Consider the following 26,494-nt stretch of genomic DNA (forward strand, 5'->3'; position numbering starts at 1 on the left):
AGCTACAGTTGACAAGGGAGTGGTGCCTAGAGAAAGAAAAGAAAGGATGATCCAAGCTTTGAAAAGTGAAGTCTTTTGAACTGTTTCAGGAGTTAGGAACAGCTACTGCTTTCCTTGAACCCTGGAGGAAGTCACAGGAAGACATTTATATCCAAGCGGTCGTTTAAAATGTTTTTAGCATGGTTTTTAGTATGGAAGCAGACGCAGCAAAGACCACCGATTAGACAACTCCATGGGAGGGCCAGCAGTTTATTTGAGCGCAAACAGACCCCTGGGCTGCCTCTTGGGGAGCAGAGAAACAGCAGCAAGCAGGGGCAGTCAGACATCTTTTATAGGTAGGTAGGTAGTTGGTAACTTTCCATGATGTTGGCTGGGAAGTTTATCTCGGGAATGGTTGGTCTCCCAAAGGCAAAGGGACTTGCCTGGGGCTAAGTTTGAACACCCCCCCCCTGCCCCTCGCAACGGTTTAGAATTTTGGGAGCTGCGCCACCATTTGAGGAGCCTGCCAAGAACCTAACAGTCACATCATCTTTTTTTCTGCACTGTGGCATGTATATTCACATGTAGAGGTGCATGTGTGTGCATGTGAGGCCAGAGGTCATCATGGGGTAACTTCCTTGATCTCTTCCTACCTTATATATTGAGGCAGTGTCTCTCACTTCGTCCCAGAGCTCCTCAATTTGGCTAGTTAGCCAGCTTGCCCTGGGGAATCTCAGCTCTGCCTTCCCAGAACTGGAACTGCAGGTGGGATGCTGTACTCACACAGCATTTATGTGGGTGTGTGGCAAGTGCTTTACGCACAACCCCCTCTCCCCCCATCATCTTTGTGTGTGTTTGTATAAGGGCAATCCCAGATCTCAAAGGTCGTTCCTCAGGCGTCATCCACCTTTTTTTCTTTTGGGACAGGATCTCTCACTGGTTTACTAGACTGGAACTCACCAAGAGTCTGGTGAGACTGGTTAGCCAGCAAGCCCCAAGAATTGACTGTCTTTTACTTCCCCATGCTTGTACTTGCGGGTTCTGGGTATCAAACTCTGGTTCTTATGCGTGTATGGCAAGCACTTCACCAACTGAGCTATCTCCTCAGCCCCACCTCATCATCAATCAAAAAAATAAGAGAACATTAGTGGATGTGAACAGACTCAGAAGTCACAGAAACTCAAGACAATTATGTGCCCAATGTCCACCAAGCAAGGCTCCTCTGCAGCGACTTCATCCCCAAGGAACCTGTTCAATCAATCCAAGTGTTTGCCCATCTGTGAAGGTGATGGCCTGCTCTTGAGTTGGAAGACACTTTAGAGGCCAGTGAAGGCAGACTCCTCCTGTGGTGCTCCTGTCCCAAGCTCTAAGTTGCCACTTTTTCTAGCTACATCATTCCATTTACTATCTTTGTTCCTAAGTCAACAAGAAGGAAAGACTGTGTGTGACTACATGTCTACAACACAGATGTGGTCTACATTCAGTATAAATTGAGTATAAATTCCGTTAACCTTCAAAGACTGCAACCCTCATTTGACAGAGGGGCAAAGTGAGGCGGAGGCCCACATCTGTAGGCCAGGAACCCAACACATACAGCATGCATGCGTCTACGCAGCCTGCTTCTGACTGGACGCCTGAAGCGAAGCCCAACTCAGACGGTCTTCTTGAACTCTGAGGCGCACCGCCAGCCCAGCCGCACCCCCATCACACACCCAGTCCACACAGAGCCCAAACCACGCGGGGGCGCGGCCGGAAGTGTGCACGGCTGAAGGAACGCGCAGCTGGGGGGAGCCGGAAGTGTATTCGGCTGAGGGAGCGCGCTGGAGAGAGGTAGGGGGGAGCTGGGACACAGACCGGAAGTATGTGCATCTCAGCGAGCGCGCCAGCCCCGGGGCCGGAAGTGTGCGCTGCAGAAGGAGCGCGCCCTCCGCGGCGCTGGGGACACAGGCCGGAAGCGTACACTGCGCAGGGAGCCCCGCTACTGCGCTTCCGGCAGCGGCCTACTTCGATCTAGGCCCCTGCGTCGACTTGGGTTCCCCGCGCGGGTTCTCCTCGGGGTCGTCTCGCGCTCCTCCATGGTGGGCGAGGACCCTTGAGCTGCGCTGTCTCGGCGACTGCGGGCTCTGAGCGTGAGAGCGAAGGCCGCGCCGACATGAGCGGCAAAGAAGGTTTGGTTCTGGGCAGCGCGGGCGCGGGTGGGAGGGCCTGGGCCTTGAGCGCTGCGCTCCCCTCGCTGAGGACCTTCCCCTGGCCCCCAGAGAACTCCTTTGCCTTGAGTCTCGGAGCCGTTCTTTGACCTCCCCTACTTTGTGGTCCTGCGCTTGTCCACATGTAGGGCTACTGGGGTCACCGGGGTGCCTGGGCGGGCAGGTGCCTGGGAGGAAGGGACTTACTGGTGCTGTCACACTGGGTGATGGAAAGCTCTGTCTTCTTAAGGACCAGGAGGGTTCAGGAAGAGGAAGCATGACAACTTCCCACATAACCAAAGAAGAGATGGGAAGGATGTCAGTTCGTCTTCCCCGGTGATGTTGGCCTTCAAATGTAAGTTCCCATGATAGAAGTGGAAGAAGAGAGGATTCGAGCTGAAGCAACGCTTGTGTAGCCATATGTGCGCCAAAAAAACCAGCACTCAAGATTTTAGGACATGGGGCTGGAGCGATGGCTCAAGTTAAGAGGCTGGCTGCTCTTGCAGAGCCTGGGGTTCAGCTCCCAGCACGCTCATGGCAGCCAACAACCTGGACCTGGTAACTCCAGGTCCAGGGGATCCGATGCCCTCATCTGGCCTCTATGGACAATGCATGACATGGGTGCACTTACACACATGCATGCAATACAGTCCTACACATAAAACTAAAACAATAAATAAAACCTTAAAAAAAATTAGGACATGCAGATTTAAAATTTAGTTTTTCTCAGTGTTTTGTGTTGGTGCTAAATCTGCTCCAGAGTGATTTGACCAACTTGCTAGAGACTACAAAGGGGACTTTCATATACCTGTGTGTACAAGGTTTACTAACAGTGCCCATTCTGTGCCATGTGCTGCATAAAAATAAAGGTCCAGTCTTGTGTGCAAGTCTGGTTAATTAAATTAACGTGTACTACATATAAACATACATGGTAGTAAATATATGGTGTTACAGGACAGTTAAGTATGTGCCATCTCCAGTATTAACTAACATTTAACAGTTGATGTGAAACTTTACCTATTTACCAACGTTAATGTTACCTTCATAGACATTATTAGTCAAGATGTTTGGGATACAAATCATATTTGTTGGAGGCAAGGCAAGTTAAAAACTGCCTCATATTTAATGGGAAGGAGTTAGGTTGCACCTTGTAAAGAGGAGTCTCAGCTAATTTGTGGGCAATTTTAGAACAACACAGTACCTACAGTAATCTTTGTTAAGTGTAAGGAAAACAGGTATAATTGAGCAGAGAGTTTACTGATAGGGCTGAGCACTGAGTGGAAAACTGTAGTGGGTGAGGTATTCTTCAGGCGTAGGTTCATATACCCTATACGCAAGTTGCTTGTTTTCAGCGTGGTTTGCTTTTTCTATGCCTGCTTTGAGGCATGGCTCTTTGAGCCTTGAGTTGCCTCTAACTTGGTGCTTTCATTACCAGTCTGGTAGGGCATGTTTTCTTCAAGACCCAACTCAACTAACTCCTTGGTGATAAATGTTACATTCATTCATTTTCCATCTACCCACTCCATGAGTGTTATTGAGTATGTTTTTCCCAAACTCTTTGCATTAATCCATTTTACTTATACCTATATCTCTGTCATTGAGGATAAGAACTTTGTTTCATCTGACTGTGCTTTCATAATATTAGACAGCATTTGTAGTAGATAATAACATATTAGACAAAATCCAGGTCTAATAATTTTTTATTTATTTATTTTTTGAGACAGGGTTTCGTGGTCCAAACTGGCCTCTGAGGATGGCATTGAGCTCCCGACCCTTCTTCCTTTACCTCCCCAAGTGGTGGGATTATAGACCTGTGCCACTGTGCCCAGTTTAACTGCTGTTGGGGATCTTTTTGTAATAGTGAAACATAGAAAAAGGAGGTTTATTCAATGCGGCCATTGGGAAGAGGGACAAAGATCCAGGGGTCCCTGTCTAACCCTGAGTCTATCATTGGGGGATCAGTTTTATGTAGTACTGAAGATCAGTCCTAGGACTTAGTGCATGCTAGGCAAGCACCCTACCAATTGAATTATATCACTGGCCCTTTGTTGTCATTATTAAAATGTCTTCAGACTAAACACTGATAACGGTGTTATTTTGAAGGTTGTCCCTGTTGGTTCTTGCCTTTGATAGTAAAGAAGTTTATTGTGTATTCATTGAATACACCAGTTCCACTTTTATACAGTTTACATATTTTTCTAAAAATCTCTGAGGATTCAGAAGTTAAATGCCTCTATAAATCATAGGATAGAGGGCAACATTCAGTTATTTTGTTTTGAGAATTAGTGTCATGACCACAGTGTTCTGCTGGTGTTAGGCCTTACATGGAGGCAGCTGAGTGCAGTGTTGTCTGCAGTCACATTGTGTCGTGCATTCTTTCTATTTGATTGGCTTTGAGTAAAGAATACACATGCTTACAGTCATCATAATGTGTCCTAGCGTTTCAGCAGGAGTTGGATGCAAGGCATGACAAATATGAGAGACTTGTGAAACTAAGTCGGGATATAACTGTTGAAAGTAAGAGGACAATATTTCTTCTCCATAGGATTACAAGGTGGGTAAACATCTTTACATTTTATTTGAGGGGCCAGTGAGGTGGCCTAGTGAGTTAAAGTCACTTGTTGCCAAATGTGACAGTTTGAGTTGGACCCTTGGACTTTCATGGTGGAGAGAGAAACCTGACTCCCTCAAGTTACCCTTTGATCTCTACACATGCACTGTGGCACTTTGTTATGTGATACAGTATATGATTTTCTTGTTTTGTATCTTAACAGACAATAACTGACTCTTAAAACATGTGATTTTGTAAACAGTATCAGGATACTAGCAACTACATTTAAGAAAAATAGGGAAAATTCTTACTTTTAGCCTACCTAAGGATTTCATATTCTGTTTTGGATCAGTCATTCAATTATTGTCTGAGAAAAAGATAGTAAAATTTGGAGTATCTTTTGGAGGCTGTTACATTAAAAGTCTCATTTAGTTGATGTAAAAATTAATTTTAGATAAATGTTGAAATGATTAATTTTTTATTTTTCAACTCAGTGCAGTCTTTCTGCTTCATACAGTCTTTCTACCTTCATACTGTAAAATCTAGTGTATCATATTTTTACAGCACATGATACTGCTGATTGCTTAGTTCTTTAACAGTTTCTCTTTGAGCTCTGGTTTTTTTTCTTTGTATTTTCTTTCTCTAGGACTTACGCTCTTGTTTTTCTAGGTAGATTCTCTGCTCTCTGGGTTGGAAGTAAAAGGAACAAGGTGACTTTAGCCTAAGCAGAGCAGAAAAGAAATGGGAGCAGTTGCACGTACTCAGGGCTGCCTTAGGGAATGCAGCACAGCACCTTACATCTCTCACTCCTGCCGCTCTGCTTCCTTTTCATTTGATCAGCTCCCTTTGCTTCTCGGTTCCATGTGGGGAACAGCTTGTGAGTCCAGATCAGGCTTCTAAGGATGGAGGCTAGTTACAGATTCCAGAATCCTCCAGAGGATAGATTGACTTTGCATTATCTATCCTACAAAGTATTTCAGGAGGAGCAGATACAGTTTATTAGCTTTTATTATTAAAAATATTGAAGTATTCCATTCTGCTAAATTAAAACTTTTAATTTTTGAAAAACTTTTGGTGGTGCTGGGGCTTGAACCCAGGGCCATGCACGCACCCGGCAACCACTCTGCTGAGTTCTTCTCCACATTTTAACTTACTAAGGTACTCTGGGATGCTAACTTTTATTGCACTAAGTGGAGGCAGTTTACCACACCTGGACTTACTGAAATGTGGCACTTCTAATCTTTTTCTCTGACCTAAGTTTTTGCTTGTTTGGTTGCTTAGTGTTAGATAGCTTGTATATAGGTGAACTTGCATTATGGAAAGAAGCAACAATATTCTGATAAATTTGGTGTTTTTCCAGTGCCAGTTACAATTATAAAACAACTACTATCATATTTAGTAGTTTAAAGAAAAAAAAAAAAAGCCGGGCATGGTGGTGCATGCCTTGAATCCCAGCACTTGGGAGGCAGAGGCAAATGGATCTCTGTGAGTTCCAGTCCAGGCAGGGCTTCACATGAGATCCTGCGTCAGAAAAGAAAAGCAATAGGACTGTGACAGAGCTTAATATTTTAGAAAAAGCTACGTTTTGTATCTTTTTTATTTTTCCGTGAATAATAATAGAAAGTAGTAGTACTATTTCATTAGAAAATAATATTTATTAAAAAAAATTGAAAAACAAGTGGTGTCCTAATAAAGATAGGAAGTTACTTTATTAACAAATTCCATTTCTTTAAGATTTTTATTTATTTATTTATATATTTTTATATGTATGAATATTTTCCCTGCACATGTACCACATGTATGCAATGCCCTCAGAGGTCAGAAGAGAGCATCAGATACCCTAGAACTGGAATTACGGACTATTAGCGGCCATGTGGGTGCTGGGAACTGAATTGGAATCCTCCACAAGAGCAGTAAGTGCTCTTAACCCCTGAGCCATTTCTCAAGCCCCACAAATTCCATTTATTTTTATTTTTTATTTTATGTGTATGAGTGTATTACCTGCATGTATGTGAATGCACCTGTATCATGCAGTGCCCCAGAGGTCAGAAGAGGGCATCGGATCCCCTGGAACTGGAGTTAAGGACGATTTGTAGCCACCATATGGGTGCTGGGAATTGAACCTGGGTCTTCTGCAAGAGCAGTCAGTGCTCTTAACCCCTGAGCCATCTCTCCAGCCCCCAAATTCCATTTCTTATGTATTGTTTTTATTATAGTTGTGACCATATTGTATGTAAAATCTTGAGTAGTAAAGTAGAAAAATAATACACTTCAGAAAACTTAGAAATTCCAGAAAAGTAAGTGTACTTAAAGTAAAAATTCATCTAGTCACAGTGCACAAAGATAACTGCTACTGATGAGAAAAACTGATATTTTGGCTACCAGTTAATTTCACTAGTAGATATAGATAGCTACTCTGTGAGCTCTGATGATATTTTTTAAGGAATCTGCTGTTTTCTCCTAAGTTTTGAAATTTATGGATATAAAGTTCTTTATATTATCCTTTTAGTGCTTGAAGCTGTGTGATGACCCCTTTCATTTACAATACTGAGTATCGGTGACTCATGTCCTGACCTGTCTGACTAGAAGTTATACTTTTTTTTGAGACAGGATCTCATGGTCTTCCCCCCTCTGCCTCCCAGTTGCTGTGATTACAGATGTGCACCACCACACCCAGCTTCCTTTCTAAGATCTATTTTTGTCTACCTTTAAATTAGATTTCTAATTTTTCTTGGATTTTTCAAATCCATTCCGGCAGTTAGTGGAGGTGCTTAGATCATTTATATTTAGTGTGATATGGCTGGATTTTAATTCTTTATGTTAAAGTTGTGAGCCTGAACCTTTAATGACAAAACTATCCCACTAAGCCTATGATTTTAATTCTTTTTTCCTGCTCCTTGCTCCCCACTGGCTTTCCCCCCCCACCCCCCCAGTCCTTCAAGACAGGGTTTCTCTCTTTAGCTCAGGCTGAACTCGGGATTCTTTTGCCTAGAACTTCCTTGTGATAGACTTATGTAAGTGAGTGCAGCCAAACTGGCTTCTGCCTTATTTTGGGTTGAGTTTGTATGTGTGTAGTATATGTGTGTGTAGATGCATTCATCTGTATGTAGAGGCTGGGTGTTGACTTCTGGTATCTTCCACCTTATTTGTTTTTTTAGGATACAGTCTCTCAATGAACCTAGGACTTGCTGTTTTGGCTGTCTGTTGAGTCCAGGGATCCACTTGTCTCCCCCTGCCCATGGCATTAGAATCGCCATGCCTAGCATTTATGTGGGTGCAGGAAATCTGAACTCAGGTTGTCCTAAGTCCTTGCATAGCAAGCACCTTTCCCAGAGCCATCTCCCAGCTCCTGCATTGAATATCCTTTTTTTTTTTTTTTTTTTTTTTTTTAAAATTTTTTTTTTTTTTTTTTTACTGTGTGTATGAATGTGGAAATCAAAGGACAACTTTGTGAGGTTGTTTCTCTCCTTCCACTCATGAGTTCCAGGGATCTAAATTCAGGTCTTCAGGTTGCACAGCATGTGTTTTATCCACTGAGTTGTCTTACCGGCCCTGGATTGAATATTTCTCATACTTCTCATTTTAGTGGTACTTTTCTGTGTTTGTTGTTTTTTCGGTTTTTGTTTTTTGTGGTGGTTGTTTAATGGGCATAGTGCATGTCATAATGCTCTGGACCATCTCACTCAGATAGTACTGTGCTAACTGAAATTCACAGATATCAGAATGAGCTGCTTTGTATGGTTCTGTGTAACAGCTTTGAAAATTAAAGTCAGGTGCTGAAGTGCCAGGTTTCCGTTAATGTAGTACATTGGACAGATAAGGCCTGCTTGTGTATCATCTCATATGCAGGGTAAGAAGCTTGTCAGAGTATACTTCCTTTTCTCTGCTAGCCTTAACTTTCTATGTCACTGTTGTAGTTCTTGTTAACTCAATAGTGTATCCCTGGTACATTGCTTTTACTTAAACAGTGTGATTTAAAATTTTTTTGACCTATTTATTTGTATTTTTTATGTATGTGAGTACTTTGCCTACATGTATCTTAAGCGCACTACATGTATGCAAACCCACAGAGGCCAGAACAGGGTATTGCATCCCCTGGAAGTGAGTTTTGAATTGTTGTACCCACCATGTGGGTGCTGGGAAATGAATCCAGGTCCTCTGCAAGAGCAGCAGCACTTTTAACCGCTGAGCCATCTTTCCACACCCTAAACAGTGTGATTTAAGAGACAATAAACAGATTTATTATACATTTACCCATGTAGTTATCATTTCTAATATTTATTCCTTGTTACGTAGATTTAAATTTCCACCTGGAATCCTTTTCCTTTGCCTGAGGAACTTCCTCTAATATTTCTGTAGTGTTCACTGCTGGTGAGTCAGTTTTCTGGCTGTCTATAAGCCATGGGAATTGTTCTGTCCTCATACTCTGGGCAGTTCTTCTGCCGTCTAGGTGGTTTTCATAAGTGACCAGTACTCAGCCAGAGACCTGGGGAAGTCCCTTGTGTAGAGCTCTGACATACTGCCCCTTTTGCAGCTTTCCTTTCTGTTCTCTGCCCAGTGAATTTAGCACTCTTGACCTTAAACTCCTTTTCAACTCAGTCTTTGGCTCCACCTAGGTTTCTCATCCCACATTGTCACCTGGAAGCTCTTCGAAGCAGTAAGATGAAACAGTTGTGTGTGTGCTTCTCCAGTCACTGTCCACTCTCCGTGCTGCCTCAGTCTAGTGTCTGAAACCAGTTTTGTATATTCCATTGTGTTTTTGCGTTGAGGTGGAAAACTAAATCCAGACTCCATTCTGCCTAGAAGCAAACATCAACGTGTCATGTTTTTATGAATAAAGTTTTTCATGTGGTTTTGATTACATTACATATAGAATTTTTTTATTTAATAGTATATTTTAACATTGCCATATTTTTATGTACCATTATAGATATGTTAGAAGTATTCAGATACAGCTATTAATTTTTAGGTCATTTAGTTTTTCATTATCAGTATATTTGGCTGATGCTCTAAAGGTTCCTGATGTCTTGATTATATATAGTGCTCCTGATATGGAAGAAATATTGGCTGAATCAGAAATTAAATTGGATGGTGTCAGACAAAAAATATTACAGGTAGCCCAAGAGCTCTCAGGAGAAGATATGCATCAATTCCATCGAGCCATCACTACAGGTAAGTGTAAAAGTTAGAAAAATAAGTGATATGTGAATTATATCAGTTTTCACTGACACCCTGTGGAATAGTACTACTGGCTTTGTGTGTGTGTGTGTGTGTGTGTGTGTGCATGTTCATGCATGCATGCATGCATGCATATGTATATGGCATTGCCTATGTGTGGAGGTCAGAGGACAGTTTGTGGGAGGTGGTTCTGTCCTTCTACCATGTGAGGGGATTTAACTCAGCAGGCTTGGTGGCAGGTATCCTTCCCCACTGAGCGTTTGCACTCGTTCTATACTAAGTATTTGAAATGAAGTTTTTTGAGACAGTCTCATGTAGCTTAGATTGGCCTCAAAGTCACTGTACAGTCAAGGTTGACTGTGAACTTCTGATCTTTCTGCCTCCACCTCCACCTCCCAAGTATTGGGTTTATAGGCATTCACTATCTTCTTGACTTTAAAATGAAGTTTTGAATTGCGGAAGCAATGACTTTTTTTTTTCTTTCAGTTTTTACCTTGCCAAATTTTTTATTTTATTTTTTAGTTTTTGAGATAGGTTCTCCCTATAACCCCAGCTGGCCCGGAATGCACTATGTAGACCAAGCTGGCTTTGATCTCACAGAGATCCTCCTGTCTCTGTCTCTCAAGTGCTGGGACTACAGACATGTGCCACCACATCCACTTGCCAAGTTTTTAAACATGTTGCTTCCTACATTTTTCGTAGTAATCCTATGTTAATATGTAGGCCTTGAATAAGTTGAAGGTGGAGACATTCTGGCCTAGAGATAAATTGCCCTTTGTCAGACAATTTGCTAGCAATAGTTTTTTTTGTCAAAGATTTATTTTGTGTGCATGAGTATTTGCATGTATGTATGTGTATCACATGTTTTGATGGTTGAAGAGGTCAGAAGTGGGTGTTGGATCCCTTAGAACTGGAGTTAACAGATGTTTCTGAACTACCACATGGGTGCTGGGAACTGGATCTGGGTCTTCTGTGAGAGTAGCCAGTGCTCTTAACTGCTGAGCCATCTCTCCAGCTCCAGTGATGCTTATTCTTAAGTTCAGGATGAAAAAGTCAAATAAAACGGTATCTGGGACTTAAAAGTTGCTTACATTTTATCTGATAAAATATAATTAGAGTAATGCCAACAATATGATGCTTACGAATAGCCTGCTGCTTGTAATTGTTAAGTGCTTGTTTTGGTGTTACTCCAAAAGACTGTTCTTTTGACTTGAAGTTAAAATAGTCCTGGCGTTGAACTAAAGGAGTCTGTGCCTATTGAGAGCAGGGCTGATGGCATGCAGAGCATTTCCCTGAGGGCTGAACAGTCCACTGTGTCCTGCTCCTCAGGGAAGCTGAACAAGTGAATGCCTAAGTAGGTGCTTGAAATAAGTAACGTAAAACATCCTTATGACTTATTTCCTACCCTTTTGTTGAGAAACTACAGGTGGACAGAAATGCCCTCCATCTTAAATGGAAATTTTTGTTTGTTTGTTTGTTTTACCTTAGCCTATATCACTGATAATAATTTTAAAAAAATTTTTGCCGGGCATGGTAGCACGTGCCTTCCTTTAATCCCAGCACAGGCAGGCGGATCTCTGTGAGTTCAAGGCCAGCCTGGTCTACATAGTGAGTTCCAGGACAGCTGGGGCTACAGGGAGACCGTGTCTCAAAAAGACCAAAAAGATCAAAAAAATTTTTTTTATTTATTTTTGTTTTATGTGTATGCGTGTATTGCCTGCATGTAGGTAACTGCACCCGCAGAGGTCAGAAGAGGCTATCGGATCCTCTGGGTCTGGAGTTAAGGACAGTTTGTAGCCGCCATGTGGGTGCTGGGAATCGAACCCTGGTCCTTTGCAAGGGTAGTCAGTACTTTGAACTGCTGAGCCATCTCTTCAGCCCCGATAATAATTTTTTTGAGATGATTTTATTCAAGAGTGAGAGTAGGGCTTAAATTAGTCTTTATGGTCAGTTTTTTTTTTTTAAATGGGTAATGTCTATATTGCCTAGTCTGGCCCTGTGCTCAAGCCATCTGTCCTCCTGTTTGGTGGAGATACTTTTTAGTTGTTGTTCTTCTGTTTTTTTTTGTAGAACTCTTTAGTGTTTTTACCACTTTATGAGTTAGGAAATTGAAGCTTCACAGAAGTTCTGGCCAAGGCCATGAACTACCAAGTGTTATCATTGGTTTCTTCCTGTAGAGATTCAGTTTAACCTACAGACTTTAGCATTTTGTAAAACCCAGTACAGGGCCAATATTTCTTAAATTCAGCCTAAATGTGAGTAGAAAGGATACAATTTAAAGTTGCATTTAAAAGGGAGGTGATTCAGTAAACACTTGGAGAGCCATTTAATCATAATAAGTTGTGCTGCAAACTTTGGTAGCCATCATGATAACCATTACTTAGCATTTTCTGGGCTGCTGTAGACTTGTTTTCGAGACAGATGTCTGGGGTACACTCCTTAGATTGTCCTGGGATGTGAGGGTGTCTTAGTCCAGCTTCTCTTGTCATTTCTCTTCAAGCCTATTGCTTTTCTGAAATCTGTTTGAAAAAGTTACCAGTTTGATCCGGGCTCTGCAACATTGAATTGATGAGGATGTGGCTTCTTGTTGGGTTTTGAACATACTGCACCAGGTCACATTCTGCTTTAATTTATCATGCCTTGTGGAATAAACAGTTTTCTAGGACTCCTGCCTCCTAGCAGCCGCTATTTTACTCTTTTTTTCTATGGGTTTGCCTCTTGCACATCTTATACACTGCATGACCTTTTGTGTGTGACGTCTCCCTTAACATGATGTTCTCGGTGTACCTGCATGTAGCATATAGAGTACTTCCTTTTTGTGGTTGGGTTGTATGGATAGCCCACATTTTATTTGTCCATTCATCAGTTGATGGACATTGGGTTTTTCTTCTTTTTGACTATTCACATTTGCCGACAGTAGTTGTGTGAACATAGGCTTTCACTTCTCTGGGCAAACACTTTTCTCAGAAAAGCATTAAGATCCTGTAATCAAGTTGAGCCTTGTGAAACTGGAGTCCTAATGAGTGCTTTCACATGGTCACCCTCAGGCAAGGTTTGGTGGAGAATTGGACTGAATGTATGTGGCTTAAGTATTGTGAGAATAAGTAAAATAATCAGAAGCCTTAAGTTGGGTTTCCCTGTATATGCTCTAATAGAGGAATGAGGTAAAGAATAACAAATTACATAAAAGTAACCTGCAAACTTCTCTCTTACTGGAAACAGATTCTGTAAATAATTCCATTTGGCTGTCCTCCAAGGCAGAAGCACAGGGGAAGGCATTGTTTGCTGAAGGATGGCAGTGGGCTGAAAATTTTCACCTTGGGGATTATACACTGAAAATAACGGATGTCCTATTCATCAGGTTGAAACATAACTTATTTAAACATCCTTTTACCTACATGTAACTCAAAGTGCTTTGCAGTGTTTGGGACCAGATGTCCTTGAACTCTTGGTGATATAGCATGGACTCTTAATTTCTTTCTTTTTTGAAAGCTAGCCTCAAACTCAAAATGTAGCCTAGGCTGGTCTCGAACTCTTGTTTGTTTGTTTGTTTGTTTGGTTTTTGAGACAGGGTCTCCCTGTAGTCCCAGCTGGCCTAGAACTCACTATATATATCAGGCTGGCTTGCCTCCATCTCATAGAGATCTACCTGCTTCTGCCTTGCCCTAACCCCTGAGTGCTGGGATTAAAACCTGGTCTTGAACTCTTAATCTTCCTGCTTCTACCTCCCAAGTGCTGAGATTACAGGTGAACACTCCCAACACCAGCAGTGACAGGTTTTCTTGTTTGTTTGAGACAGAGAATTCTGTGGTTCAGGATGACCTGGGACTCACTGTATGATCCATGTTGACTTAGTGCTTGTGCAATCCTCCTGCTTTAGTCTCTTGAATACTGGAATGATGGAATGAGCCACCATGTCCAGCTGAGAGCTTCTTTTTGAATTCTTCTACTGTATAAAAGATTGTGCTTGAAAAGAAAATACAGCACATTAAAACTTAGGAGCTGTTCACAGCAATGCATAGACATGGCACACATAGCATGAAACTGACCACTTTAACCTTGCAGAGTGTGCACTGCTGTTGTTTACTGTATTGTATAACCATCACACCCACCCACCTACTCTAGGGCTGTTTCAGCTTCCCAGAGTGAAACTGCTTATTGTCATTTGTGTTTTTCCATAGACATTTTTCTTTTTATTAAGAGTCTTTCCTGGGACTGGAGAGGTAGCTCAGTGGTTGCTGCTACAGGGAGCTCAGGTTCGATTCCCAGCACCTACATGGCAGCTAACACCTGTCTGTAATTCCAAGGGAATCTGACACCCTCTTCTGACCTCCATGGGCATTACACGACATGGGTACATGCAGTACACGAGGCAGTACACTCATACACATAAAATAAAAATAATAAATAAAAAATTTAAAAGTTTTTCCCCCTAAATTTTATTTATTATTTTTTATTTTTATGTGTATGAGTGTATTACCTGCATATATGTAAGTGTACCCATGTCTTGCATTGCCCATGGAGGTTAGAGGAAGATGTTGGATCCACTGAAACTGGAGTTATGGATGGTTATTAGCTGCCATGTGGGTTCTGGGAACCAAACCCAGGTCCTCTGCAAGAGCAGCCAGTGCTCTTAACCACTGAACCATCTTTCCAGCCCCGTATGTTTTAATTATTATATAATTTGTTTAAGTGGAAGTTCTTCATTTAATCAGTTTGTGTCCGGCACCTATAGTAAATGGGATCATCATCTAACTGTGATAGAGAGGGCTTGGTGACACCCCTGAGCCTTGAGACAGAGATCTAGGAGAGCTTGTGTGCCCTGCCTCACCTGACACAATCTAAGTGGGTATCACCACACTTCTGTCACATGAGGTGATGATCAGCTTTAAGGTTTTTTTTAATGGTGACACTCCTGTAAAGTTAGTGCTTCTTCCTAGTTAACCTTCTTTGTTGGTTTTTCAGGACTGCAGGAATATGTGGAGGCTGTCTCTTTTCAACACTTCATCAAAACACGTTCATTAATCAGTATGGAAGAAATTAATAAACAGTTGACATTTACAACAGAAGACAGTGGGAAAGAAAACAAGACTGTGAGAATTGAAAATCATTTCACTTTTACAATATAATATATAACAGCATAAAGATGGGGGGAGAGTTACTGGCTAAATCTTTAGCATGGTTTGCTGGCACTCCAGGGAAGCGGTCTCTAAGTGTTTTAACTAGTGATAGAACAGGGTGACTTGGAATATGTGTGGGGAAAGTAGTACTTTTGTACCTAACGCATTATAAACAATACCATTTCACCCTTTTATTAACCTTGTGAGATTAGATTTACCACCCCATTTTACCGAGAGGTAAACAAGGGTGTAGAGGGTAAGGAACTAAGTAAATGAGGCAGAGCTGAGGTTTGAACCCAGGCTGTACCCTTTGTCTTTCCTTCTCAGTATGTAGAGGCATCCCTGTATAGGGCCCCACCTCATGGCTCTCTAAAAGGGTTTGACTCACAGAGGCTTTTAACTAAGCAGGTATCAGAGTTTATACTTGACATCTCTGTTGTAAAGTAGTTGTGTTTTGAGAGCCATTCATCCCTCAGAATAACTTATGTAAGTTCTGAATTCAGGAGGGAAAAACTTTTGGAGTTTGACTTTTAAACAATACTATTTTTTCCCCTTTGGCTTTGAACATATAACATTCAGGCAACAAGTTGGGCCATTTAGGGTCTTTGATCTCTTCTGAGATACTAGTACACATTCAGACAAACAATATTTTTCCTTTTTTGCTTTTTCTTTTATTAATTTTTAAAACATCACTCAGAGCCAGGATAGGCAGACAGAGAAACTGTTAGACTAAAGAGTACTTGAAGGTAAACTGCTAAAATTGTGAAAATAACCTGATTTGTTAGGACAGAGAAAACTTACTCTAAAAGAGTCACTGTGTTTTCTTAGCTTTTGGGGTTGTACGAAGTTATCAGTGAGGACATTCCTTCTGAGGAGCAAGAGTCCTTAGTTTTTGTTCAGCTGGTGGAGATGACATAGCAGTGAGAGCTGAGTCAGCCTGGCCTGCTGCTCTGTGAGGGGCAGCACGCACTTCCTTCCCAGGTGTCTGTCAGGTGGTCACACTGTAAGAACAGGCTCAAGGTATGCACTGCTTCAGGACTTAGGCGCTTAGTACTCTAAAATGTGGTGTGTATTCTGCTGAATTTAATACTGCATTCATGAGTCATTTTTCCTGTAGTTGCTAGCATCTTGGTCCTGAAAATTCTGGAAATTTGATACAATAATGAATTTTCATTTTAACTTGTGAGAATATTGTCAAACTGTTAAAAAATTTTATTATGACAAATTTCAAACATACGTCAGCTCATGTACTGAGGCTTGACTTCAGTAGCCTGTAGTTACCATTTCCTATATTTGCTTTGTCCTAGTAGTTTTGGCTAAACCATGTTAAAGTAAGTTAGTGATGTCATAATATGTCTTCCTAAATACTTGTATGCCCATCTTGAAAAATTGTACTTTAGGTAAATTTTTCTTCCATACTTAGAGTTTTGGAAAGCAGAATTTATTTCTTCAACAATTTTTTAGTTGAAATTTGTTAATTTTTTTAAGGTGCTGCTCTCTAAAATCAACTGGCTGATAACCGTGACCCTTTCTGTGTCATGGTAGAACAAAGAGCATTAGTATTTTGTTACATGTATTTTTATCAATGGTAATGAAATGTACTCTTCTTGACTACTACAATCTGCCCTTTCCTAAAAAATGCCAGGCTTCTAGCTTGTAAATCACAGTGAGAGGATACTTTAAAATTTTTCTATTTTTAAAATTACATATGTGTTTTGTGTGTGTGCATGCATGGAGCTAGATGAGGGTATTGAATCCACTGGAGTTGGAGTTACAGAGAGTAGTGTGCCACCTGAATGTGTGCTAGAAACCCAAGTCCACTGCAGAAACAGGAGGTACTCTTAACTCTTGTCATCTCTCTAGCTCCCCAGAGAAGATACTTTGATGATATAATTTAAAAAGCATCAGAAGCCGGGTGTGGTGGCTCACGCCTGTAGTCCCAGCACTTGGGAGGCAGAGGCAGGCGGATATCTGTGAGTTCAAGACCAGCCTGGTCTACATAGTGAGTTCTAGGACAGCTGGGGCTACAGGGGGACCCTGCTTCAAAAAGACCAAAAAAAAACAAAAAAAAAAAAAAAGCATCAGAACAATTGGGAGGCAGCCTTTGGATTCTGTTATTGACTAGGTATCTCATCCCCTCTGAACCTGAGGTGGGCCTCATGTCTCATGCTCTGTGTTTGGTGCATTGGGCCATAGCATCTCTGAAGGTTTGAGCAGGCTTAGGATTTGTGTATTGGATGTACAGCAACAAAGTAATAGTCACTCTGCCATTTCCTCACCTGGTTCTTGAAGACTCCAGGACCTGTAAGTCCAAATTCCTCAATGTGGCACCCTGCTCACCTATCTCTGTACTACTCTTTAAACTTCACTTAGAAGGAACACCTCATTGGTTCCTCAAATACACAGAACAGTCTCCTCCACATCTTGCCATTCCTACTGTCCAGCACTCTAATGGAGTGCAACTTCACCTAGTTGTGCTTCACTGGTAACAATTTAGTTATCACTTCTAGAAAGACCCTCCTAGAGAGATGTACACTGTGGTAGTGGTGATGATCATAGCAGCTTATATTTGTTGAGTGTTTTCCTGTGTTGGGCATTATGCCATGAACTTAGTGAATGCTATCTCATTTAACCCATAAAAAACCTCTGAGGTGGTAGTCTCATGATCACATTTTATGGAGGAGGATATTGAGGTTTAGAGATGAAATAATTTGTCTATATACATGTATCTTATGAGTAAGGTCCCAAAGTGGTGGGAGGGGATGAGGCAAGGTCATGTAGAAGAGGAGGGATCACTTGTCCTCTGAGACTGGAGGACAGAAGGTAAGGATGGATGTTGTTTTGATTGTTCCTGTAGGAATAAAGATAATTGAGACTGTACCAGGTGATTGAGCAGATGACTGACAGTCTGTAAAATTAGCTTGGATTGTCTACTGAAACTGAAGAGTTTGGGGATTGCGAAGGACACAGGGGAGAGTGCTGGAGGCCCAGAGTAGTGTTTGAAGAAGGCAGTAAACCACTGAAGAATAATGAAAAGGACTGGTAAAACTCGCAGTGGAGCCAACTTTGACTTCCAGTTGTGATTCCTGTTTCTAAACTCATTGGTACTCAGCTATCTAGCAAAGAACTGACATGGAGATTTTAGCATTGATTCAGGATTGTGATTTGCTGGGCACACGTAGGAGGTAGAGATGCTTGAGGGAACTGGGTGCAGCACATTGATGAGCAGTGCAACACAGGGAAGGAGCAGCCAGCTGAGGCTAGGGAGGCACAACTGGATCACATACTTGGAGAGCTATGGGACTGCTACATGATAGTGATTGTCAGTAGGCCGCATTTAAGAGTGCTTCTAGCTGGGCATGGTTGCGCATGCCTTTAATCCCAGCACTCTCAGGCAGATCTCTAACATCGAGGCCAACTTGGTCTCCATAGCAAGTTCCAGACTAGCTGGGGCTACTGGGAGACCCTGTCTCAAAAACCAAACCAAAACAAAAAGAATGCTTCTGCTTTGCTTGTCCAATGAAGTTGGATATGGTTGGTTTTACAGTAGTGGCATTTGATTTTTCTATCACATCCAAACCATCTGATTGAGCTCCTTTCCCAACAAATGGGTGGATTCCTCATGCTGCATCCAGGTGGATACCATAGCGCATATAGCATCTTATAGAGAAAAGGTTTGTGTGCCTGGCCTGCTGTTGATTTTGTACTTTATAATAATTGTGGTACCTGATGAATTCACTTTTTCACAGTGTATTTTCTTTGTGAGTATATTGCTTTCTGTTTTCTTTTTACCAGCCCTCCTCTGATGGACAAGATAAGCAGCTTGTTACTTGGAGACTGAAAATCACCCCTGTTGATTACCTGCTGGGAGTGGCTGACCTAACTGGAGAATTGATGCGGATGTGTATCAACAGTGTGGGGAATGGGGACATTGACACTCCCTTTGAAGTGAGCCAGTTTCTACGTCAGGTATATGATGGGTTCTCATTCATTGGCAATACTGGGCCCTATGAGGTTTCTAAGAAGCTATACACCTTGAAACAGAGCCTGGCCAAAGTGGAGAATGCATGCTATGCCCTCAAAGTCCGGGGCTCAGAGATTCCCAAGCACATGCTAGCAGACGTGTTTTCAGTTAAAACAGAGATGATTGATCAGGAAGAGGGCGTTTCTTAGAGCAGCATCACGGCTGTTCTCTGAGGAATGCCTGAGAGACCGTGGGAGACTTAGTGAGTGTTGCATTTGACTTTATCGTGGCTTTTATGTAGAGATGTCTCCAATTGTACTAGTTTGAAGTCGCATATAAGCTGTATATAGATTTATCTAAGTGAGTGTTTCTATTCATGAGCATTTACATAGTATTTGCATATATGCCTGTTGGAGTTGTCTGCTGGCTAGCCTTATCCTTTTGTCTGTGTTATGTGAACATGCTTCCAATTGCACTTTCTGCTACACCTACTTTGACTCACTTTGAACTCATTGATGAATTTTTAGTGGAAGCCACTTAAGCTAGTGAGTTTATTACATGGAGAAAAGATTTCTTAGTGAAATTTCTGAACTTGAGCTTCCTGTTTTAGTTGCTTGGCAGTATTGTGGCAAGCCTCCAAAATAGGCTTGACCCATGGAAAAAAATTTAAATGAGTAAGCTACCAATATTTTTAAGTAAAGTTTTGGTAGAATTATTGTGAGAACTCATGTAAATTTTGGCCAATTTGGGCCATTTTGAATTTCTATGAAATAGCTTTCCAGGAAAGTTGATGGGTGTCCAGATGGGAGTGTCTCCATTTTGTCTCCGTCTTTTATCACAGGTGTGATGGGGAAGTGGAGCTGACATCATGACAGTTTTCATTGGTGAGGTCGAGTTGAATTATATCTTTGTATATAAACCAAAAGCTTCCGTAGGGAGCAGTTAGGCTCTGTGTCATTGTGTTAGGCTTGTCAGGACTTTCCTAGTCTAGCATCTTCTAGAAACTAAACAACTATGATGATATTTGAAATACTAAGTTAGTCCAAAACTTTGTATTTGTCCCTTGGTGTTAATTAATAAAGTTGCCAAAGAAAATGAATTCTGTGTAATTCAGCAATAAGACAGTTGCCAACACGACGACGGGAGCACTGGTAGTCATGAGTTGACCCACTCAGCGCTTACACGTGTGAAGCTAGCTTAGCATGACCCTTCTGGGTGACCACCACACATTTCCAACTAGTTTTTTGAGTTTTCAGAATTTAGATACTGGGTTTTATTTTTGGAAAGATTATTTCTGTTTGTAAGGGCTGATTCTTTGAAAATGTAATTTTCCAAAAATTAAAACACATACATGTCTGATAAGTTAGATTCATCTATCTTCGTGATGATGGGTTTTGGGTTCTGTGATCTAAGACATACATTGTTCAGTTATAGTCAGCCCCATTACATTTTTTTTGTTTGTTTCCTCAGTTGCTTCAAGTTAAATTTATAATATTAAAATAATAATGAAGTATGTTTTACAGCTTAAGACAAATTTTGAATAAAATACTAAAATACAGGAGCTCATTTGTTTATAATTTTTAAAAATTGAATTATTGTGTGTATGTGCTTAGGTGCCACAGTGTGCATGTGGAGGTCAGAAGACAACTTGGAGGGAATTGGTTCTCTTCTTCCACCATGTGGGTTCTGGGGCTCGAACTCAGGGTGTCAGGCTTAGTGGTGAACACCTTTTCCCACTGAGGCATCTCACCTGTCCAAGAAGCTTATTGTTTTTATAGACTTGAGAAATAGTAAATGTATAATGTTCGCTTAAAATAGGAAACCTAAGATAGACAAGGCTAATACTTATTTTTTCTGAAAACAAGTCCTGAGAAAGGCAGGCTTTCAGGTGGTTGAGGGACCCAGAGCCCTTCCCTCTGCTCTCTGGGGCATCGTAAAGATACCTTGACAGAAGAGGAGTTCTTAGGCCTCTTTGAGTTCCCTAAGTTTCCAAGAAAAGGACATCTTTCACAACTCACTCAGACCAGATAGTGTTCTGTCCTTCTGACTTGGTTCATGGAAGGCAAGAGAACATTAGCTCTAGATAACCACTTGCTTTGTCCACAAGGAAAGGGCCAGGACTAGGAAGTCAGGCTGTCAGAGAATGTACATTGCCTTTGGGTGGGGTCAGTAGTGCCTCCTGCAGGTGGGCACATGCCGTTGCTGCCTGTGGTTCTGCACTGAGCCATGGGCGTTGGCAGCATGGGAAGGGCCTCTGTTTAAACTGCTTGCAATGACAGCACCATCTGTTGTAGTAGTTTTTGTATTTATTTCAAAAGAAATTGATTCTACGTGCCATCAAGATGGCTCAGCTGGTAACCAAACGACCTGAGTTTGATACCCAGAACCTATGTGGTGGAAAGAGAAGGACTGACTGACAAATTGTTCTGTGACCATGAGGACAGTTGGGCATGCACATCCTCCAAAATAAATAAAAATGTAATTTAAAAAAATTAAAGAAACTGATTCCAAGTGCTGTGGTAAGTTGCTGACACAACTTTAAAATAAAGTGGATTATTTCTTTTCAAGTGATGTCCTGTGTGTATTACAAAAGAGTGGTTTTCCCAGTGCATTGCAAGAGCCCTGGGGCTTTTGTCCTTAGAGAAGGTTGAGACTTATATGAGAGATTGGCAGAGTGGATCCAAGCACTTTACTGTCTACAGACAGATTCAGAGACAAAGATTGAAGTAAAAGGCTAAGACACTCCACATAAACAGTAACTAAAAGTTTGACTGACTGCCAATATCAGATAAAATAGACTTTATTTTTACTGCAAAGAACAGCATTTGTGATAAGCTCAATCCATTAAAATATATAATAGTTGCAAAGAAAAAAGTGTGTATGTGTAGGTGCCCATACACATGTATGTGGAGGCCAGAGGCCAACAGTAAGGGTCGTCTCCACTTAATTTTTAAAAATCTTAATTTTTTTCATGTGCGTATTGCCTGTATGCATGTAAGTGCACCCATGTCATGCAGTGCCCATGGAGGTCAAAAGAGGGAATCAGATCCCCTGGAACTGGAGTTACGGATGATTGTTAGCTGCCATGTGAGTGGTGGGAATCAAACCCGGTTCCAGTGCTCTTAACCACTGAGCCATCTCTCCAGCCCCCTCCACTTTATTTTTTGAGACAGTCTCTTATATTGGGAACTCACCGATTGGGCTAGGCTGGCTGGTCAGCAAGCCTTGGGGATCTGCTGACTCTACTTCTAAGTTTACAAGTGCTAACCACCACACCAGCTTTTATGTAGGGCACTGGAGGCCCAACCACAGGTTCTCATGCTTGTGTAGCAAGCACATCACTCGTTGAACCATCCTCTAGGCACCACCTATCTTTTTAATGGTAATTTTGCCAAGTTCTAATTTTCTTAGGATGAGTCCATTTTATTTCAGTTTTTTAATTTGTTAAATAATGTTAGTATCCGTTTTCTTTATACATATACATACAATATATATATATATTGGTAAGTTATTCAGGCTGGTCTGGAACTCAGTATATAGTTTTGGTTTTGAACTCATGATCCTCAGCCTCTCAAGTGCTGGAATTATACACGTACACTACAGTACCCAGTCTTACTTAAAAAAAAGATTAAAAAAAATTATTTTATGTGTATGCATGTATTGCCTGCGTGTAGGTAAGTGCACCCATGTTGCGCAGTGCCCACAGAGGACAGAAGAGGCTGTCAGATCCCCTGGAACTGGAGTTATGGACAGTTGTTAGATGCCATGTGGGTGCTGGGATTTGAACCCGGGCCTTCTGTAAGAACAGTCAGTGTTCTTAACCGCTGAGCCATCTCTCCAGTCCCTCAAAAAAAAAGATTTTTATTTGTGTGTGCGTCTGTATGTGTGTATGTGTGGTGCACATGAGCACATGTGAATGCTCGGGCCCACAGGGTCCAGAAGGGAGCATCTGATCCTCTGGAGCTGGAGTTAAAGGTGGTTTTGAGCCATCTAATGTGGGTGCTGGGAATCAAACTCGGGTCCTCTGCAAGAGCAGTATGTACTTTTAACCACTGAGCCATCTCTTCGGCTCCCAACCTTAGGTTTTTAAAAGGCAATAGAAGTCCTGTTAAACAAGTTCTCCAGTTGAAGTATCCCTTGTCCCTAAAGTTCTCATTTCATAGACACACTGATTTTAATTTGAAGATTAGCAACTGTGAGTCTTCCCGTGTTCACAGCCTTTGTGTCTCAGGACAAATATGTTTTGCAAGTTAACTTTGAGTTGCCATTGTAATTCGTTGGTCAGTGACGGGCTGCCTGTACAGTGGCGGTCCCATAAGCATGTATCACCTAGTGATGTCTAGTCGGCTGGGTTTGTAGACACACCCTGTTTACCCAGTGACATGGCTGTCAGTAAGTGATGTACAACTGCCATCTTCACATTTATGTTGCAAGTATTTTTTCTTTTTTTTTCTGTGAAGAAAATCTTATTTGTAACCTTTTTAGTGTTCTTTGAGTAACAGTTACATCCTCTATACCATATGTTGCTTTTAAAGAAAAATGATGGGACCGAGGCTAGAACCCACTGGTAAAGTACATATGCATGCAAGGCCCTAAGTTTAATCCCTATATCATAAACAGAACCAAAACCAAAACCATAATGGCAATATATGGGGAACGTAAAAACATAGGAGTTGGAACTCATCCATATCCATAGTGCCAGTGGAAACCACCAGCCTTTACCCGACACGATGTTTGGAGGCTCCACTGTTGCCCCAGTTGTGTGTTAATGCAAATGGCCAAAGTGCTGGACTGTCTCTGGTCTTGCCTGTCAACTCTCGGTTTTAGGCCCCCTCTCAGTTCTGCTGGAACCCTGGGAACCCCATCTATGTGACTCACATTCTTACAAGGGGCAGAGGATCAGCAAGCCACTAGCCACTAGCACTGTAGGGCTGGTGCTCAGCCTGTGTGCACATGGCATACGTGAGGGTTTGCAGGGCCTCTGCATTCTGTCGCTCACCTGCTCAGGCTGCAGGCAGCTGAGGTCATGACCACAGTTTCCTGCAATTCCTGCAGCTCCAGGACTTCCTGCATTTGCTGGCTGAGTTCCCGACCTTCCTTTCCTCTAGCCCTTCCAGTGTTTTGGAAGCACCTGTGTTAAGTCCTTTCCTGAGTGGGCTACCGAAAGTGCTTTCTGTTTTCTTGAGTGAACGTGGCAGAGAGGCTTTTGTTGTCAGTCATGAAATACATGTGGTGTCACCCAACTAGAATCACCTGAGGGGAGAGCCTCAGTTGGAACTGCCTCCATCCAACTGGCTTGTGGGCATGTCTGTGAGGTATTTCTTGATTGTTGGTTGAGGTAGGAGAACCTAACGTTCTGTGGGTGGTGCCATCTCTGGGCAATATTTTTAAAAAGGTAACTGAGCAAGCTAGTAAGCAGCATTCCTCAGTTTGTGCCTCTAGGTTCCTGCCTTGGCTTTGCTTGATAACTTTTCCTGTAACATGTTAGACAAAATAAACCCTTTCCTCTTCGAGTTACTTTTGGTCTGAGTCTTATTACAGCAACAGAAAACAAACTAGAACACTAGGCCTTAGGCATAACCAGAGAAATGTAGGTTTCAGGACTCGACGTCCCCTGTATCACATGGGCCAAGACTTGATGTTCAGGACTGCTTGTGGGTGTGGAGCAATGGGCTTTCATTTGTTGCTCTGGATTGGGCCGCTCCGCATGGCTGTCACCTGCATGTCAGGGTGATCTCATGCACAAATCAGCCTGCCCTCTGCCCTCATGCCTACCCCACCTTCTACACCCTGCTCGTCAGACAGCATCTGCTTCCCAGTTGATTGGCAGTGATCACCCTTGACTCCTCTCTGGCTCCCAGTGTAGGCTATTTCACATAAATGCAGAATCTTAAGACTTTTTGTCACCCTGGTCCCAAGTGCTGGGATTACAGACAGGAGCCACCACTCCTGGCTGAAGCTTTTTTTCCTTTTCCTTTCTTTTTCTTTTCCCTCCCTTCCCATCCTTCCTTTCCCTTCCCTTCCCCTTCCTTTTCCTCCTTCCCCTTTCCTCCCCCACCCCCCTTTTTGTTGTGCCCTTGTCTGATTTTTACACCAGAGTAACACTGGCTTCGTAAAATGAGTTTAGTAGTGTTCTTTCCCTTTCTTTTTCATGGAAGTTTTTAAAGATCTGCTAGAATCCAGCAGGGAATCCATCCAGCTCTGGGATTTTCTTTATTGGGAGACATTTTTCTATATCTCCAATCTCATGGCTTGTTAGAGATCCATTTGAGTTGTTACATCCTCTAATTTTCATAGATTGTGAGTGTCTAGGAACTTATCCCATTCTAGATTTTCCAGTGTTTTGGAATATACATTTTCTAAGTATTCCCTAATGTTCCTCTGTATTTCATAGGTGTTCTAATTTGGGTTCTGTTGATGTGATAGAACAGTGACCAAAGCCAACTTAGGGAGGAAAGGGTTTATTTCAGCTTACAAATTATAGTTCATCCTTGAGAGAAGCTAAGGCTGGAACTCAAGACAGGAACCTGGAGGCAGGAACTGAAGCAGAGACCATGGAGGAATGCTGCTTACCTACTTGCTCCCCTGGCTTGCTCGGTTACCTTTCTTCTAAAAAATAATTATTTTTATTTTATGTGTATGAGTGTTTTGCCTGCATGTGTGTAAGTGTAACATGTACATACAGTGCCCTGCAGAGGCCAGAAGAGGGTGTCAGAGTCCCTGGAACTGGCATTATGGACAGTTGTTAACTGTCATATGGCTGCTGGGAATCAAACCCTGGTCCTCTGGAAGAACAACAAGTGTTCTTAGCCACTAAGCCATCTGTCTAGTCCCTCCCTTTCTTTTTTTAAAAAATAGACTTATTTCTTATGTGTACGAGTGTTTTGCCTGCATGCATGTAAGTGTACACATTTGGGCACTGCCCACAGAGGCCAGAAGAGGGTGTCAGATCTCCTGGAACTGGAGTTACAAATGGTTGTTAGCTGTCATGTGGGTGCTAAAAACTGAACTTGGGTTATCTGCAGGAGCAGCCAGTGCTCTTAACCACTGAGCCATCTCTCTAGCCTCCGTTTTTGCCCTAATGTTTATTTCTTTCCATCTACTGATTTTGAATTTGGCTTGCTATTTTCTTCTAAGATCTTATGGTGTATCATTGGTTACTTATTTGAGATCTGATTTTTTTATGTAGCCCAGGCTGGCCTCCCCCTCTCATGTGCTGAGATAGATACATGCACCACTATGCCTGGCTTTTAAAGCCATGGTTTTATTTTTCACTACTGGGGATTGCATCCAGGGCTTTGTAGGTGAGTATTCTACCTCTAAGGTGCCACTCTGTTTTTTTAAAAAAATTATTATCTTTATTTTTATGTGTGTGAGTATATTGCCTGCATGTGTGTAAGTGTACCCATACCCTGCAATGCCTGTGGAGTCAGAAGAGTGTGTTGGAGTCTCCTGGAACTAGAGTTACAGGTGGTTGTTTGCTGCCATGTGGGTGCTGAGAATCAAACTGGGGTCC

General features: G+C 42.0%; 1 protein-coding gene across 1 annotated transcript; it reads left to right on the plus strand.

Annotated features, from left to right (window-relative positions):
• The first annotated feature begins 1,843 nt into the window (after positions 1–1,843).
• Tsnax (translin associated factor X) lies at positions 1,844–20,539 on the plus strand. The gene is made up of 6 exons (XM_008845809.3): positions 1,844–2,147; positions 2,416–2,520; positions 4,605–4,719; positions 9,758–9,888; positions 14,860–14,987; positions 18,810–20,539. Exons 1-6 carry the CDS (start codon positions 2,132–2,134, stop codon positions 19,185–19,187), a joined length of 873 nt encoding a protein of 290 aa, XP_008844031.1. The 5' UTR covers positions 1,844–2,131; the 3' UTR covers positions 19,188–20,539.
• The last annotated feature ends 5,955 nt before the right edge of the window (positions 20,540–26,494 follow it).

Source organism: Nannospalax galili, unplaced genomic scaffold (genome assembly GCF_000622305.1).
Source record: "Nannospalax galili isolate Female #2095 unplaced genomic scaffold, S.galili_v1.0 scaffold702, whole genome shotgun sequence".
NCBI lineage: Eukaryota > Metazoa > Chordata > Mammalia > Rodentia > Spalacidae > Nannospalax > Nannospalax galili.